At 59.1% G+C, this 16,475-nt stretch overlaps 1 protein-coding gene across 1 annotated transcript; it reads left to right on the top strand.

The window, feature by feature from the left end:
• Nucleotides 1-1,344: 1,344 nt before the first annotated feature.
• Nucleotides 1,345-15,994, top strand: ITM2C (integral membrane protein 2C). The gene is made up of 6 exons (XM_065930369.1): nucleotides 1,345-1,590; nucleotides 9,693-9,833; nucleotides 11,722-11,910; nucleotides 12,894-13,004; nucleotides 13,990-14,140; nucleotides 14,655-15,994. Exons 1-6 carry the CDS (start codon nucleotides 1,465-1,467, stop codon nucleotides 14,744-14,746), a joined length of 810 nt encoding a protein of 269 aa, XP_065786441.1. The 5' UTR covers nucleotides 1,345-1,464; the 3' UTR covers nucleotides 14,747-15,994.
• Nucleotides 15,995-16,475: the final 481 nt, after the last annotated feature.

The raw sequence follows: 16,475 nt of genomic DNA, 5'->3' as shown, positions 1-16,475 counted from the left end.
ATGTTATGCGTAAGTGAAATTAACCAGACAGAGAAAGACAAACACCACCTGTGATCTAATTTATATGTGGAACCTAAAATAGTTTAGCTCATGGAACCAGAGACAGCCGTGGTGGTTACCACAGGCTGGGGATGGGAAAAATAGGGAGAGGTTGGTCAAAAGGTACAAACTTTCAGTTATAAAATGGATAAGCTCTGAGGAGCTGATAGAACTCTAAGGGTGGTGGTAAACACTTTTCTGAGACCATTGAATTTCAGCAGTGGTCCACTGACCTGCTAGGGCTTAATTATGATGGTTAGCCATAAATGACCAGTGCTTTACATCGTAATAAACCAGATCTCTTTTAAGAACAGCACACAACGATTCAATTTGGAGAAAGAGATAAAACACAGGTAAAAATTCACATTTGGGATTTTAGTTTCTAAATGAACTGTTTCAGGGGTTGATTCCAGGACACCTTCCCCTGGGGCCAATCCTGGCTGCTCCACAGGGTCCACCGGAGGGTGGGAGGAGTCACGGAAGAGGGCGTGACGAGCATCCCAAAGCCATCCCAAGATGAGGAATGAGCCTCTAGATACCCTGTCCTGCGGATCTTTCCATCACACTTGCCAGAATCCCCCTGGGTAGTTGAGAAATGGCCCACAGGACCCTTACTGCCGGTAACCAAGAGAGTCAAAGAATAGGGACTGTCTTCACTTCTCTCTCGCCTGGTCCTTCGCATTCACTCCCAGCGGCCGTCAGGAAGGTTCTGCCAGGATTAAGGATGAAGGGGAAAGGAGATGATGGAGAATGAAGGAGGGGTAGATGGGTGCAAGAGGCGGGACGAAGGCAAACGTTAGGCACCTGGCCCTGAAGCCTCCTCTCAGGGCCCAGGACACGGAAGTGGGAGGAGGGAGCGGTGGGCCCAGGTACACCCGGGGCTCCAGCATTGCCGAAGAAGGGGATAGGAAGTGGGGTAAAGGGGATGGAAAACTTGTCTAGAAGATGCCTTTGCCCGGCAAACACGGTTTCAACAAAGACTGTGTATTCTGAGGATGCTGGTCTTGGAGAAGCAGCAGAAAGGGATAAGGCGGCGGCGGAGGGGGACAGAGTCTGTGCCTGATTATACGAATGGATGGATGCATGGACGGACGGACTGAGTGAGTGAGTGAGCGGTTGCGGGAACCTCAGTCGTTCCCAGGTTGGAGCAGCGCGCCCGGCAGGAGTCACTGCGAGACCCGACCGCGGGAAGGGGGCGCAGGCGCGGCTGGCGCCAAGGCCCTCCCTCGGGGGGGGGGGGGGGGGGAGGGGGTGGCGGCCGAGGGGCGGAGAGGGCTGGGGGTGGGGTTAGAGAAAAGGACCCGAAAGAGATCCAAACTTCCGGTGCCTGCGGAGAGCCGAGCGGCGGTGCTACCGAGAGAGGCTGCACCGAGTGGCTTTTGCTCGGGCGGAGGCTGCAGGGCGGACGCTCGGGCCGGCGCAGCCATGGTGAAGATCAGCTTCCAGCCGGCGGTGGCCGGCATCAAGGGCGACAAGGCCGACAAGGCTTCGGCCTCGGTCTCGGCCCCAGCGCCCGCCCCGGCCACTGAGATCCTGCTGACGCCGGCTCGGGTGAGAAGGGCCGGGGATCTCGGGCGGCTGGGGGTGCAGGGGACCGAAGCTCGCCCGGCCGCCTCCAGAGACTGCCCGAGGCTCATCGGGACCCCGGCGTCTTGAGCGGGGGAGCGGGGGCTGGGAGTCCGGGATGGGTCTTCCCATCCCGAAGTGGGGAGGGGGCTTGGGTCCCGGCATTCAGCGTTAAGTCTGAAGAACGGGAGGGGGTCCGGTCGCTGTCCCGTGGGGACAGGTGGGGAAGAGCTCCAGGTCTCTTCCAAAAGTGGAGGGGGGCCCTAGGCGCCTGGTCCCCAAAGAGGGGAGGGGGCTGGTCCGAAGAAGTTCGAGGAATGTTGGTGGGGGGTTTAGGCGTCTGGTTCCAATCAGGGAGGAGGGGCCGCGGGTCGAGTCCCCAGGTGGGGGATGGGAGGAGAGTTGGACATTGTTTTCCCCAAAGTAGGGTGGTGGGTTGTGATTGGTGGGGAATAAAGGAGATAGGGGGGATCTGGTGCCAACGAAGGGAGAGGGACTGTGGATTTCGTCCCAAACGGGAGACTGCTGGGGACGGGAAGGGGGTGGGGTGGGGGTGGGGCGAGGGATGTGCTGTTAGTCCGTACCTGAATTTGTGGACCAGAAAGTGATGAGACATGAAATGAACATAAACCAGAACTCGCCTGGCCGCACGTCCGGGATTCGAGATTCGGGCTGTGAGGTTGGGTGCCCTGATCCCACTCCACCCCGGGCCGCCTGGGGCTCCCTGCCCTCCACTTCCTTCCTCTCCCGGCTCCCTGGAGCTCTGGGCTACCCCGTGCAGCCCGCGGTGCCCCGGTGCCCTCCATCCCGGAGGCTGCGCTTTGTGGGGGCGGACCTCGGTGCACCCCGCCCGCGCCAGCTCCCCTCCTCCCCTTTCCCTCGGGCCTGGGGTAGAGGAGGCATTTCCGCCCGTGGAAAACTGTCTGAGCTGCGAGGAGTCCGACCGGGGAAGGGCTGGGAGGGGACCGGACGCGTGGCGGACGAGGAGGGGAGGGAGAGTTCAGTCTGGCTCTGGAGTGGCCCCGGCAAAGGTGTCTATGCCGCCCGTCCCGTCCCGTTGCTGGCTACTGGCATGTCTTCCTCAACGCCAAGGCCGCTCTTCAAATTGATGGCTCTAACTAAACCTTGCTGGGCTATGGCAAGCTGGGTGCTGCAGAATGACCTGTGCCCTGGGAGAAGGGGACACAGGAGAGGGTGGTCAGAGGTGAGTGTCACACACCCGAGCAAAGATTCCCTGAGTGCCGAATTCCAGGAAGAGCCTTGGCGAGCTCCCCTGCCCTGGGTGGTCACTGCAGCATCAGTAACCACCCGCGCTCGGTTGGGGGGGGTTTGCTCTGCAGTCCGGATCAGAGCAGCTCCATCTTCTTCTGATGCTTGGATGGGAAGGGGACATTTCCTATTTGAAGGCCTGGCCTGCAGCTTTTAAAGTTTGCAAGAGGCCCTTTAAACCTCCTTCCTCCCCCTCTGCCCCCAAAGAGCGCAGGACGCTCACACATTTCTTCTCCCAGCTGCTTCTCCCAGAGCCAGGTACCCAGCTGAGGCCTGGAAAACTGAACCCTGATGCCCTACAGGATTCAGACAGGAGGGAGGACCAGCCAGACAGTGGGAAGATACAATTCAAACTCCGTCAGAAGGTCTGCCGGATTTCGCAGGAGCCGCACATTCTCCGGTGGCAGCCTGCTCGTGGTGTCAGGCGAGATGGCGGATGCCAGCATCGCCTTGGCAGTTTCTGACATCCAGCTTCTGGCTCCCAAGTCCAGTGTCCTCTCTTCCCCCTCAACCAGCATGAAATGGAAATATCAACATCTTCTTCCCTGGGGGCTGTTTGCAGTGGCCTTGAGCCTGCTGAGTGTGCTTCCCCCACCTCCAGCAAACCTTGTTAGTTGGGCAGGGTCCCCTCACTCTTAACTGGCAAGGGGGAGCCATGGAGCCCCAGGAGGAGGATTAATATCCCAGCACCTTTACATCAGATCTGCTTATTAATCAACTTTCGCAGCTCCCCAGCCCTGAGGGGTCACGGGAAGCTTTTGGGTGTTGCACATTGGCTCTGCCAGTCCCCTGATGGAATTGGAGCCTTGGGAAGAGAGTTCATTTCTGTGAACCTCTTGTGGCCTTGACCTGCCAGTGGGCACATTGCCCCCACATCCAGTGCCTGACATAGACCAAGCCCCCCTCCCCACGCAGGGCCACCCGCCTCACCAGTAAGTTGAGGAGGCGCCCAGCATTTGCAGTAGCCCAGGACAGTATGAGCAGGGGCTGCTTCACCAAGACAGGGCGTTTGGGTTGGTCCCGTGCTGATGGGTTGTCAGAATGTGGACGTGTTAGTTGCTCAGTCTATTAGAGCGAGTGTTCTTCGTTCAGTCTGACTCTTTGCAACCCCATGGGCTCTAGCCCACCAGGCTCTTCTGTCCATGGGATTTCCCAGGCAAGAATACTGGAGAGTGGGTTGCCATTCCCTTCTCCAGGGGATCTTCCTCACCCAGGGATTGAACCCAGGTGTCCCGAATTGCAGGCAGATCCTTTACCGTCTGAACCAGATGGGCTGTCAGAGGAAAGCTTATTAGAAAGGTCTCTTCCGGTTGGGGGTGACCCTGGAGCCATCCCTGGTCACTGAACTGAATCAAAAATAAGACTTAAAGCCTTGGAAGGACCAACTGATGAACAGAGGTGTTTCTGAGTGCCTCTCCCCCACGAAGGCACCCTCTAAACTGTCACAGTAAAGTGTCAACCTGAGTGCAGGACCCCGGGGCCATGCTCGGGGTGGCATCCTCACTGTGGGCCTCCCTCTGCTTCTCTGCAGAAAAGTGAAACAAGGAGGATTTTGTCCCCAGACCTTCTGCTGGAAGGAAGTGCCTCGGTGGGGCCCGGAGGGGATGGGGGTGGGGGCCCATCTGGGCCTCCAGCTGCCCACCCTCCCCACGTGGTACTTGCCTCTGAGATAATGAGTTGCCTGCGCTGATGGGCAGCTGGCCGGAAGCCAGCTCAGAAAGTGGGCTGGACGGGAAGTGCCCTTCTTAGCACCCTCTGGCCAGCCCTACACCTCTCAGCCCAGTTCCCCTCTCCCCACCATCTGCCTGTGTCTTTGCTCACCCATGTGTTACACACACACACACACACACACGCAAAGAGCCAAGTGTGGGCATGCACAGACTCGAACGATCGGGGTGGGGGCCTCCAAGAGGAGAGAAGCGAGGTCAATACAGTCATCTTCTCAGTGCTGTAATTTTCTCCTTGGCTTTGGCCTTTGATTAATGTCACCCCCTCCCCCAGCGCACATACCTGGGGATCAGATTTCACTTTCCACTTCCCGGCCTCAAGTCCTTGGCAGGAGGGAGCTGGGTCTCCTGAAGTGGTTGGGGGGGAGAGGGTCCCTGAACCAGCCCAGAGGGTGGAGCAGGGCTCTGCATCTTCAGGTCCCAGGGCCCCATCCCCACCCACCGGCCCCGTGGGCTGGGCTAAGAGGACCTCTGTGGCTGGGCGCTCGTGCCCCCACTGCCTGCCGGTCCTGGGCCTCCCCTGAGGGGCTGTGGCATCCGGGCTGGGGCCACGGTGACTTTTTTCTGCTTTCTCTCTCCTTTCCCTCTCCTCTTCGTGCTGCCCTCAGCCCGTCTGTCCTTGTGTGTTTCCAGGCTGTCAGCAGATCGCCACGGAGGACGAGTTTCTCTTACCAGGAAAAAAAAAGTTTCTGGTGAGACCAGGGGAGCGCAGCCAGTGCCTGGTGAACCGTGTCCCCAGGAGCGCGCTGCCGGCTCTGCATCTGTCTTCCCCAGCCTTTGTTCTCTGGGGTCTCCCCTTGCCTCTCAGGAGCAGAACAGGAGAGCATGTGAGCAGAGCCGAGCAGAAGGCTGTGGGGAGTGTTCTCTGGCCCATGCCCTTCCTGGGGCAGCAGTGGGTCCCTGGGCCACCCTGGGTTTCACCGATGGAGGGTTCACGACTCATCCTCAGCGTTCACCCCGACTCATCCTCAGCATTCACCCCGACTCATCCTCAGCATTCACCCCGCTGATGTCTGCACTTCTGAGCACAGCTCTGCGAGGAGGCCCAGCCCCCGTATTCCTGCGAGGCTTCTGTTTCTATCTCTCTCACCCACACACACAGTGTCTCTCTCACTGGTGGCCTCATCTCTGTGGTCTGCAGCCTGGGAAAGAAAGATGCTCAGGAAGAAGGAATAGTGCTGGGGAGATGAGGGTGGGGACCCCGACCATGGCCGTTGGCCTGGGCCCACAGTGGGTGCATTTTTGGCTCCCCTTCCACCCTCCTCCGAGCAGCCGGCAACTGGAGTTTCATCTTCTTGCAGCTATTCTGGGCATTGTTACTGAGGGAAAGTCGCTGGGAGCTCTCTCCATGAGCCCTGGGGCAGGGGGTTGGGGGGGGCGGTTTCTGAGTTAATGTTCAGTTGGCTGAGCTCCCCTGACTCTTGAGGCCCTGGCTTTGCCAAATCATTTAGTGAACACCAGCATGGGCTCTGTGAGACAGGCCAGCCGAGGCCTGGGCCCCTCCCGGGTCCCAGACACATGGCCCACATGCTCCACACAAGCACACATCGAGGCCTGTTGCCTGGGACACCCAGCTGCCGTGGAAATTGTCTTTTCCTGCTTTCTGGAAGACCCCCAAATACCTGGCTGGGGGGGTAACTGCTCCATATGAGAGCGGGCATTCTCCTGGGGTTCCAGCATGACAGGTGAAGCAGCTGAGGGTGGCAACTTCAAGAAGGAGCCCCCTTGGCCGACATCCGGGGTGCACTGAGCAGTTAGGATCCTAAGGGTGAGGCCCTGGGTTCCGGCCCGGCACCCCAGAGGCCTCAGGGCAGCCCGCCCTTGTGGGGCTTCACCTCCTGGTGCCTCTGTCTGGAAGCTGGGACACCAGCGGCCTCTGGGTCTGCTCTCCCCAGTTGCTGCTGCCCAGCCATGATGCTCCTGGGGGGTTGGCCCCCGAATGCCAGGGCGGAGGGGTGTCGGGTAGGGAGGGGAGCAGGGTGTGAGCCATGGGTGTGTTAGTAGGGACAGGATGTGTGTGTATGCTCAGCCATGTCCAACTCTTTGTGACCTCATGGACTGTAGCCTGCCAGGCTCCTCTGTCCACGGGATCCTCCAGGCAAGAATACTGGAGTGGGTTGCTATTGCCTCCTCCAGGGGATCTTCCCAATCCAGGGATCAAACCCGCATCTCTTGTGTCTCCTGCATTGGCAGGCGGGTTCTTTACCACTGTGCCACATGGAAAGCAGGATCAGAAACCACTGTCCACTTCATGTCTAGGAAAGGTGGGGGGCTCGTCCCAAGCCTTCACAGGGACCCCCACAGAGACATATGAGGACATGGGGGTAGGGCATCAAGGGGTCCCGGCTGGAGACTGTCCTTCTGGGCCACACTAGCCTGGCCTCATTTCCTCTGGGGCCCCTCCTCCCTTGCCATCCTTAATGACCTCTCTCCCCACCTCAGTGCCCTGCCCAGCCCCTCCTCCAGGCACCTGCCCCAGCCAGGAGCTGAAAGGCGCTTATAAAACCGGTAGGCCTCACCTTGTTCCTGAACTTCAATTGTGGACAGGCCTCCGGGCTCTTGCTTTATAACCACTGACTTTTTTTTTTGTTTTGGGGTTGTTTTCGGGTTTTTTGTTTTTTTTTTTTTTTTAGAGCAATTCTCACAGGCTCGCATTTGCTTCTCTGGAGCAAAGCATGGCCACAGTGCAGCCTCAACAGCCGGCTGCGGTGGTGGCCCTAAAAAGGAAAGGTTTAGCTGATAAAGACCTGCTATTTTTATCTAACACTTGATCCTTTACGAAGGGCTTTCAGGGCCTGTGTCTTCTTTAATCCCGACAAAACCCTGTCAGAAAGAGTCTGTTCACATTTCACAGGAGGACCGTCGGAGGGTCAGAGGCTCCCTACGTGTGCACACAGCCCCTGCTGGGGGCACCTCTGGCTTCTGCAGTCCCACCCGTCTCACTGAATACAAATGTTGTATCTCCAAGACAGGATTTGCAGGGGGTGTGGCGCCTGACCTATCTTTTGGGTCACCCACCTTTCCTGGGGACCCGCTTAGGATGGCTGGAGCCCCTTGGGTGGCTTATTCCTGTGAGTCACTGGCCAAGCTTGGCCGTTGGTCACCCTGTCCGCGTCTGATCCTGGGAGCCCACTGGAGAGTCAAAGCCCTTGCAGCCCCCCGCCCACTGCTGGCAACTGTTCTATGGGCAGTGGCCACATGCACTAGTGACCTTGGTCAGTGCTACCAGGGAGCCCCAGGGTGCTGGGGAGATGCCAGCCAAACGGGTGGTCTCACCAGGTGCTTCTTCTGGATCACAGGGACCCCGCAGCAGAGCCAGGGTGGGGAGAGGCCCCAGGCTGCAGATAGCCCAGCCTGTGAGGGGGGACGGGATGGACAGGGGTACCTCTCCATCTTCTGTCTTCATCCTAGGGTGCTGGAGGCATGGGGGTGGAGTGGGGGTCACTGGTCTGGTGATACGTATGCCTAGAGATGGGGGCGTGTCTTTCAGGCATTTGCTATGCCTGCAATGAGGGAGACCCCGGTTCAATCCCTGGATCGGAAAGATCCCCTGGAGAAGGAAATGGCAACCCACTCCAGTACTCTTGCCTGGAAAATTCCATGGACTAAGGGGCCTGGCAGACTACAGTCCATGGGGTTGCAAAGAGTGGGACACGACTGAGCGACTTCACTTTCACTTTCCTGCAGGAAGGGTGTGGGGAAAGGGGAGAGCCCCCCTCAGGAGGCTTCACCCCAGCCCCCACCCCCCACCACAGGGGATGCCCTTCTGCTCCCTGAGGCCCAGGTCCCACCCTCCCATGTGCCCCAAGCTCAGCAGGCCTGCACCCCAACCCTTCCAGGCTGGGCCCCCTGGGTGCACTGACAGTAAGGGCCTGTCCTGGGCAACTTGGACCTGAACTGTGTCTACACTCCCGGCCACTTGGCTGCAGGGTGAAGAGTGGAGGCACCCAGAGGGCGAAGCAGACAGTTAGTGAGAGGGTCCGGGCTCTGGGCTTCCCCTCTGCATCCCCCAACTCTGCCTCAGCTCCCCGAGGCTGGGGGTAGGGCGGGGTACTGGCCTCTACCCTCACCCAGCCGCATCCAGACACCATAGAGGCAGGGTTGAATGGTGGACCCTGGAGGCAGAGCCAGGCCTGGGCCTTCGCGAGGTCTTCAGGGTGAATGAGGCCTGGGGTTGGGCAGGGGTGGCAGGCATAAAGACGAGCGATGGCCCAGGCCACACAGCTGGGTAAGAGCCCCGCGTCACTAGACTCTCAGTCCAGTGCTCTGGGGAGAGCAGGGTTTCCGAGTTACACACCCACCTCCGACCGCTGGCCCAGACGGGTGTGGACCGGAGTTGGGTCAGGATGGTTTACTTCTTGGCAGCCCTGTAACTACTTGTCCCGAACCGGGGCCTGGCTCCCCAGAGAGGGGTTTCCAGGAACCTCCTGCCCTGGCTGCTACAGCCATGTTTCCGTCCCGGCAGAGGGGCCCTGGCTTCCAGAAGCCTCTGGACTCCACCCTGCGGGCTCTGCTCCTGACAGCCTGCTCCACGCCAGTGCCTGGTAATTCCATCACTGCCCAGCAGACTGCTCTCTGCCCAAGGTGGCCAGAGGGGAGAAGCACACGTGCCCAGACCTTGTGGGCCTCCTGGAGCCCTGTCCCCACCTGTGAGCTACTGGGAACCTCCTAGGTCCCGGCCAGTGGCTCCCAGCCTGCCCGATACACCCTGGTTCCTGCAGGTTCTGAGGCCTGGCGTGGTCATCAAGGTCACGTCTGCTTCCCGACCACCATCCCCAGTTTGAAAGAATCTACTGTGGTCACAGCTGGTACAGTGAAGGGGACTAATGGCATAGGGGCTTCGAAATACTCTTGCTGAGTCCCTGTGGGTCATTTTATGTGGCTTTCCAGTGGGGCTCGGTTTCTCTTTAGAGGGAAGAGCTGGGGGCCTGGGGATGCTTCCTTTCCTTCCAGATGATGCATCGCCCTCCCCTCCTCCAGGCTCCTTGCCAGCCAGCAGGGTGAGGCCTCACTTCGGGAAAGGGGGGGGCGGGAGGGATCCCCAGCCGACGCGGGACCACCACGAGGCTGACCCTGCCCTGCCATCCGCAGGAGGAGCGGCCCCCCTACCACCGCTACAAGAAGGGGGGCTCCGTGGGCGGCGTGTGCTACCTGTCGATGGGCATGGTCGTGCTGCTCATGGGCCTGGTGTTCGCCTCTGTCTACATCTACAGATACTTCTTCCTGGCTCAGGTGAGGTGGGCAGAGGGAGGTGGGGAGAAACAGTGGCCTTTAGAGGAGGAAGTGAACACCCCACCCCCCAGGTGGGGAGAGTGCCCCACAGGCCTAGAAGATTCGCAGCCTCCTCCTCCTCCGTGGTCTTGGTCCAGGAGACAGGACTGGTGCCCCATCCTCTGACTGCCGTGGGGTCTGGAGGAGTGGCCTTATCTGTCTCTTTGGACACATCTGAAGCTGACAGCTCTCCTGGGAGTACAGTCCGTGATGGGGGAGCCAGGATTAGCATCTGGGCTGTGAGGTTGGCAGCCCCTTCCCACGGTGACCCCAGAGCATCAGCACCAGAAACTCGGGGTGCAGCAGAAACCAGAACTCTGCAAGCCCCTCAGAGCCCGGCCCCCTGTGCCCTACAAGTCGTGCTTCAAGGAAGTCCCATTCCGTGCCTGGTCATCTGGGCTACCACCCATGGACAGTGGAGGGTGGCTTACAGAGTCACCTCCGCCCCCTGTAAGGGTGGCCCCCGCCCACCATCACACCCGGTCATCTGCTCGCCCAGGCCGCCTGGGCACAAAGCTGGGCCAGAGACCTGGCCGTGGTCATAGCAGCCTTGTCATCCGCCCAGGCCTGGGAAGGGAGGCAGGGCCCCCAAGTTCTCGGAAGGGAAGGTAGTTCGATGAAAGTTTGCTTAATGACCATAAACAACAACGTGGGGAATCTCAGTGACCAAAAGGCTGGGAATTGCCAGTTGTTTATGACCCAAGTGACCCCTTCCCACTCTCAAGCCCTGGGCTTTGACATCCTTGTCACCCAGTTTCTCTAGGGTGGAATTCACTGAAGAGCTTGCAGTCCCAGTGACTTTCCCCTTGAAACCTCAGCTCCTGCACACCCACCCACTTCCCCTTTTGTTCGGTATTCTCCCCTCCCCCATGACCTGCTTTCCCCCTGGTTCCTGGTTTTCGCTTTCTGGGGCCTTTTCCTGTTGCAGCTGTGCTGCTGTCCTGGACTTCCCCTCTGATTGCAGCCCCAACTCATGCCTGGTTCTCAGGGCATGGGGAACCTCAGAGCAGCCTCACGCCTGCGCCCTGGGACCCCTGGGACCCCTGGGACCCCTGGGATGGTATGATTCATGTGTGATGATTCACCCTCCCAGGAGAGCGCAGCTGAAACAGAAAGGGGCATCTGCCTATCATGACCTGGAGGAGCCAGAGGGGGGCCCCCCGCGGCCACCCGTCAGTCACATGGCCTTGGTCACACCCGGCCACCTCCCTTCCCTTGTTGATGGAATGATAAGCGGGCCCTTCAAATGGGGGACACCGCATTTGTCAAGGTTTCTCAGGAGGCCCAGGTCCGGGGAGGTGGTGGGGCTTGTGCGAGGTTGAACACAGCTTGGGGAGGGGCGGAGGGGGTTGCCACCAGCATCTGATAACAAGACTGACTCTCAGTCCCTCCCCCTTCCTCCTGGCCCTCCAAAGTCTCCAGGGCCCCCTGCAGAGGCAGCAGGAAGGGTGGGCGGGCACCCCCTGGTGGCAGTGGAGGGTGGCACCCCACCCCCACCCCAGGCTCTTTCTCGGGTATCTGTCCTCCCCCTGGTCTATCCCCTTTCACCACCAGAGACTCATGGACTTGGGGGGGCAGAAGGGGTCTAAGGGGTCACTTTGTTTTACAGAGGAGGAAACTGAGCCTCAGCGAAATCATCCTCCTAGGAACTGGCACACCCGGCTCACCCTCCCTGACTCCCGTGTTTCTCAGTTTCTACATCTGTGAAATGGGCATCCCAGCCGCACCCTCCCCGCTTCCCCGGGCCTCCAGAGCCAGGAGTGGTTGGGCAGGCAGCAGGGGCCTCGGAGAGGGCACTGCGTGACCAGGTTGTCTCTCTCTCTCTCGCCCCGCTCCCCGCCTTGCTCAGCTGGCCCGAGACAACTTCTTCCACTGCGGCGTCCTCTACGAGGACTCCCTGTCCTCCCAGGTCCACACTCGCATGGAGCTGGAGGAGGATGTGAAGATCTACCTCGAGGAGAACTATGAGCGCATCAACGTGCCCGTTCCCCAGTTTGGGGGCGGCGACCCTGCAGACATCATCCACGACTTTCAGCGGGTGAGGCCGGCCGGGGCCGGGGGTAGCAAGCAGGCACCAGGAGGAGCAACAGATGTGAAAGGAGAATGCCCACACCCTTTGTACAAACTTGGAGTACATACCGTGCAGTACAAACTCTGGCGCAGACGTCTATGGTTTAGGTCCATCAGGGGTTTAGAGACCCCACTTTTTTTTTTTTTTTTTTTTTTATTGGTTGGAGGCTAATTACTTTACAATATTGTAGTGGGTTTTGTCATACACTGACATGAATCAGCCATGGAATTGCATGTATTCCCCATCCCGATCCCCCCTCCCACCTCCCTCCCCACCCCATCCCTCTGGGTCTTCCCAGTGCACCAGCCCTGAGCACTTGTCTCATGCATCCAGGCTGGTGATCTGTTTCACCACAGATAATATACATGTTTCGATGCTGTTCTCTCAAAACATCCCACCCTCGCCTTCTCCCATAGAGTCCAAAGAGAGACCCCACTTTTATCATGTAGTTCTTGCGTTTCTCACTGACTGTGAACTCGTCATGGTTGATTTTCTCCTGGGCCACCTGACAGCTGCAGATGCCGGCTCTCATGGGCGAGGCCAGTGTTCCTTTTAATGAGCTCTTTCCTCGATGACTGCTTATCAAGATGCAGCACTCGAGGGTGGGGAGGAGCATCTCACTGAGGGTCCTGGCTGTCCACAGGGGTGGCCAGACCGCCCAGGTTTGATGAGATACACAGTCGGGGCATTACCCTGATTCTCAGACCTTAGCTGTTTAACCTCCCGAGAAGACTCCTTGTCACAACTGAAGCATTTGATAGTGTTTTCATCTAGTAAGTGGAATCCCTACAGACACTGCCTAGGAAAGGAGAGCGGGAGAAGGGAGCCCCGCCCAGGTGTTGAGGAATCCGGGGTACACCACTGGGAGCACTGTGGGTTCACACCTCGCACAGTCCCTGGGGCCAAGCCCTCACCCGCAGACGCTGATGTGGCCCCTTCTTTCCGCTCAGGGTCTCACCGCTTACCATGACATCTCCCTGGACAAGTGCTACGTCATCGAGCTCAACACCACCATCGTCCTGCCCCCTCGCAACTTCTGGGAGCTCCTCATGAATGTGAAGGTGAGCGGGACCCCGGCAGCGTCTTGTCCCTCCCTTGTCCCCCCACCACCATGAGACAAGGGAGATTTCTGGGGCCAGCAGGGATGGGGGGGCCTGGGCGTTGCTGTCAGCTGGCCCCAGCACCCTTAGTCGGTCCCTCTGCCTCCAGCTCCCTTCTCCCTCACGCAGAGTCAGTGCCTCTCCTTTCTGTCCCCCAGCCCCCCCACTTCTGCCTCCCTCACTTAAGAACCCCGAGACCAGCTTCCTTAGCGTTCACAGCCGTGCCCCGTGTTGCGCTATGGTCAGCAGTGCAGGGAGGAGACCGGGGCCCTGCCTCGGAGGAGCACCTCCCCTAGGGTGAGGGGGCAGACTCATGCGTGTGCGAGCACGCACACACATGCACACATACACACGCCCACAAACACATGTCCACACTCGCATGCACGCACGCACACATGTCCACACACTCACACCCACACACACCTGCCCCCCCACACACACACATGTCTACACACACTCACGCCCACACACACGCTCACACACACACGACTCACTGGCAGTGCAGCTGAGCACTGGAAGTGCCCAGGGACGTCAGAAGGGTGAGCCGTGCGGTCTCTGGATGAAGGGGTGGGCATGCTGGACGGGTACTTCAGGTGCTGAGGGGACTCGATGAGTGAGCAGAAGGATGTCAGTGGGGGGAGCTCTGTGGGCAGTTGGGGACCCCGAGAGTTGGGCCCGGGTACTGACCTGGTAGTTGACTCATTGGAAAAGACCCTGATGCTGGGAGGGATTGGGGGCAGGAGGAGAAGGGGACAACAGAGGATGAGACGGCTGGATGGCATCACCGACTCGATGGGCATGAGTTTGAGTAAACTCTGGGAGTTGGTGATGGACAGGGAGGCCTGGCGTGCTGCGATTCATGGGGTCACAAAGAGTCAGACACGACTGAGCGACTGAACTGAACTGACCTGACCTGACCTGGTGCTGGGCCGCTCTCCCTTTGCAGAGGGGGACCTACCTCCCACAGACGTACATCATCCAGGAGGAGATGGTGGTCACGGAGCACGTCAGCGACAAGGAGGCTCTGGGCTCCTTCATCTCCCACCTGTGTAGCGGGAAGGACACCTACCGCCTGCGGCGCCGGGCCACCCGGAGGCGTGAGTGGCCATCTCCACCCACCTTGGCCCCTGCCCTGAGCTCCAAACCACGGCCCAGCTGAGCCTGGCCCGGAGCTGGAGAGCAGCTGTCAGAGCTGGGATTGCAGCAGCGTAATGATGGCTAATGTTAACCTGGCACTTACTACATGCCAGGCACTGTTTACACGCCCTGTGTCCTCCTAAGGTAGTGTGAGTCGTCATCACCATCATCATCCTTGTCATCGTTTATTCTTGCTGCCTCTTTTAGAGGTGAGGAAAGGGGGCACAGAAAGGTCAACAAACAGCCCTGAGGTCACACAGCAGGAAGGTGGCAGAGCTGGGAGGTCTGACTCCGGCTATTACGCTCATGCCATTTTACTATGCTGCCTCTGGGTGAAATTGGGTGTCATTTCCTGGGCCTCCCACACCCCTGGTCATGAGACCCTGCTCAGGCGCCGAGGCTGGTGGCCTTTGTGGCCCAGCCAGTTCTAGGCCAGGACACAGGTCTCACTAGGCTTTCTCTGTTCTCTCTCAGGGATCAACAAACGAGAGGCCAAGAACTGCAACGCCATCCGCCACTTTGAGAACACCTTCGTGGTGGAGACGCTCATCTGCGGGGTGGTGTGAAGCCCCGTCCCCTCCCTACAGGCCCCTCCCCCGCCCTACAGCCCCCGCCCCATCTTCCAGGCCCCGCCCCACCCTCCAGACCCGCCCCCACCCTCTTCCGTTTTCTCTTCTGGCCACTCTCTGGCCCTCCTTCCCCTTGCTTAGCTTGTACTTTGGACGCCTTCCCTGTAGATGTGATGTGTCTCCCTGTTTCTCTCCAGCCCTGCCCACCTCCTTGTACCAGAGCTGTGACCTCTCAAGACCTCCCACTCTGCTGACCTCTCGGGTGTGGGGGAGGGAAGGGATGCCCAAAGATGGTTTCTGTGACCAGCATCTTGAGGTCAGGTCCCTGGGGCCCTGGTCCACAGCAGCACTGGTGGCCCAAGGGGAAGGACAGGACGGAAGGAACGGGGCATGTGGGGGTTCTGGCGAAGGGATGGGGTCAGGGGGGAGAGGTGTGGAGTGGAGTTCAGGAACGTCTGCACAGCTGGGAAGGGCCTAAAAGGCCTTTTGCTTGCTCCGCACGCATCCCATGCTTTACAGCTCTCAGACCTGAACTGAGGATGGAGGGAACGTGCCCGAGGATGGACCCACCCCCCCAGAGCACAAGGGAAGGTGGCTGTCCTGGGGCTATCCCCAGGACTCCAGTCAGTGCCTTCAGCCCACCTGTGGGAGCCTGGAGTTTGGGGTGGGGGTTCAGATGAGTCCGTCAAGCACAATCTATCTCCGGGTGGAACCAAAGAAGGAAGGAGCCAGGGCTGGGGGCGCTGGCCCCCCAGGAGCACAAGAGGGGCCCCCACCAGCCACAGCCACAGAGCAACAGGGTGGGGGTGTCTTCTCCGGTCCAGGGACAACCCTGACAGCCGAGCACTGAGCAGGGATGCAGTATGGGTCCTTCGGAGAGAGGCGGGGGGGGGGGGGGTGCTCCCTGCTGTCTCCGGGGTAGAGCTCTTCTAGGAAACCGCGGGGGGGAGGGGAGGGAGAGCCAGCTGGTACTTGTGAACCCTGCCTCCTCTCTGGAATTCTGGCCCCCACTGCTTGGGGGAATGCAGCGTTTACTTTCCTTTTCCTTCTCACTTTTGCATGTTTTTACTGATCGTTCGATATGCTAACCGTTCTCAGCCCGAGCCCTGAAGAGGAGGGCTCCGACACCTCCAGTCAGACTTTGGTGCTCTCTGGAGATGAAACTCTTGAAGTGCTTTGTATATTTTCTCAATTAGATCTCTTTTCAGAAGTGTCCGTAGAACAATAAACATCTTTGACTTCTGATTTTGGCTTGGGAGAGGTGGGTGGTGGGGGTGAGGGGTTCGCCTCCACCCTGTAGACTGGGCAGGTGTCCCTGGGGACTGGGGGGGGCGGTGCAGGTGGACATGCAAGAGGCAGGCAGGAGAAGCCCTTGGGCCTTGACATCTGGCCCTGCTCCGTGGTTCAGCCAAGGAACGTAGGTGTCCCCTTCTTCCCTCCCTCAAGTCCTCACGTCACCCCAAACCAGGTGGATTCACCTCTTACAGGCAAGGGAGGAGGAAAAAGCCTGGAGATTATGCAGCTTGCCCAAGGTCAGGCTGCTTTTTTAGTGCCTATAAACCACCCGTTCAGTTCCACACGGAAGATGACATCATTATTGCTTGTCCTTAAGCCCAAGAACAGTATTATGTTCTCCACAATTTCTGGGCAATTAGTAACCATCTTGGTCCTGAACTGAGGTTTGGCGTGAGTCACGGGCTCACATTCTGCAGAAAAGGAGGGGACC

Source organism: Muntiacus reevesi, chromosome 3 (assembly GCF_963930625.1).
Source record: "Muntiacus reevesi chromosome 3, mMunRee1.1, whole genome shotgun sequence".
NCBI lineage: Eukaryota > Metazoa > Chordata > Mammalia > Artiodactyla > Cervidae > Muntiacus > Muntiacus reevesi.
The sequence above is the reverse complement of the archived record's forward strand: the minus strand, read 5'-3'. Positions and strand labels throughout refer to the sequence as shown.

Excerpts from the sequence above, each read along its gene's own strand:
- ITM2C (XM_065930369.1), top strand. The coding sequence starts at position 1,465 with ATGGTGAAGATCAGCTTCCAGCCGGCGGTGGCCGGCATCAAGGGCGAC. Across the intron at positions 11,911-12,893 it reads TCATCCACGACTTTCAGCGG|GGTCTCACCGCTTACCATGA; the intron begins GTGAGGCCGGCC and ends CTTTCCGCTCAG. Across the intron at positions 14,141-14,654 it reads GCGCCGGGCCACCCGGAGGC|GGATCAACAAACGAGAGGCC; the intron begins GTGAGTGGCCAT and ends GTTCTCTCTCAG.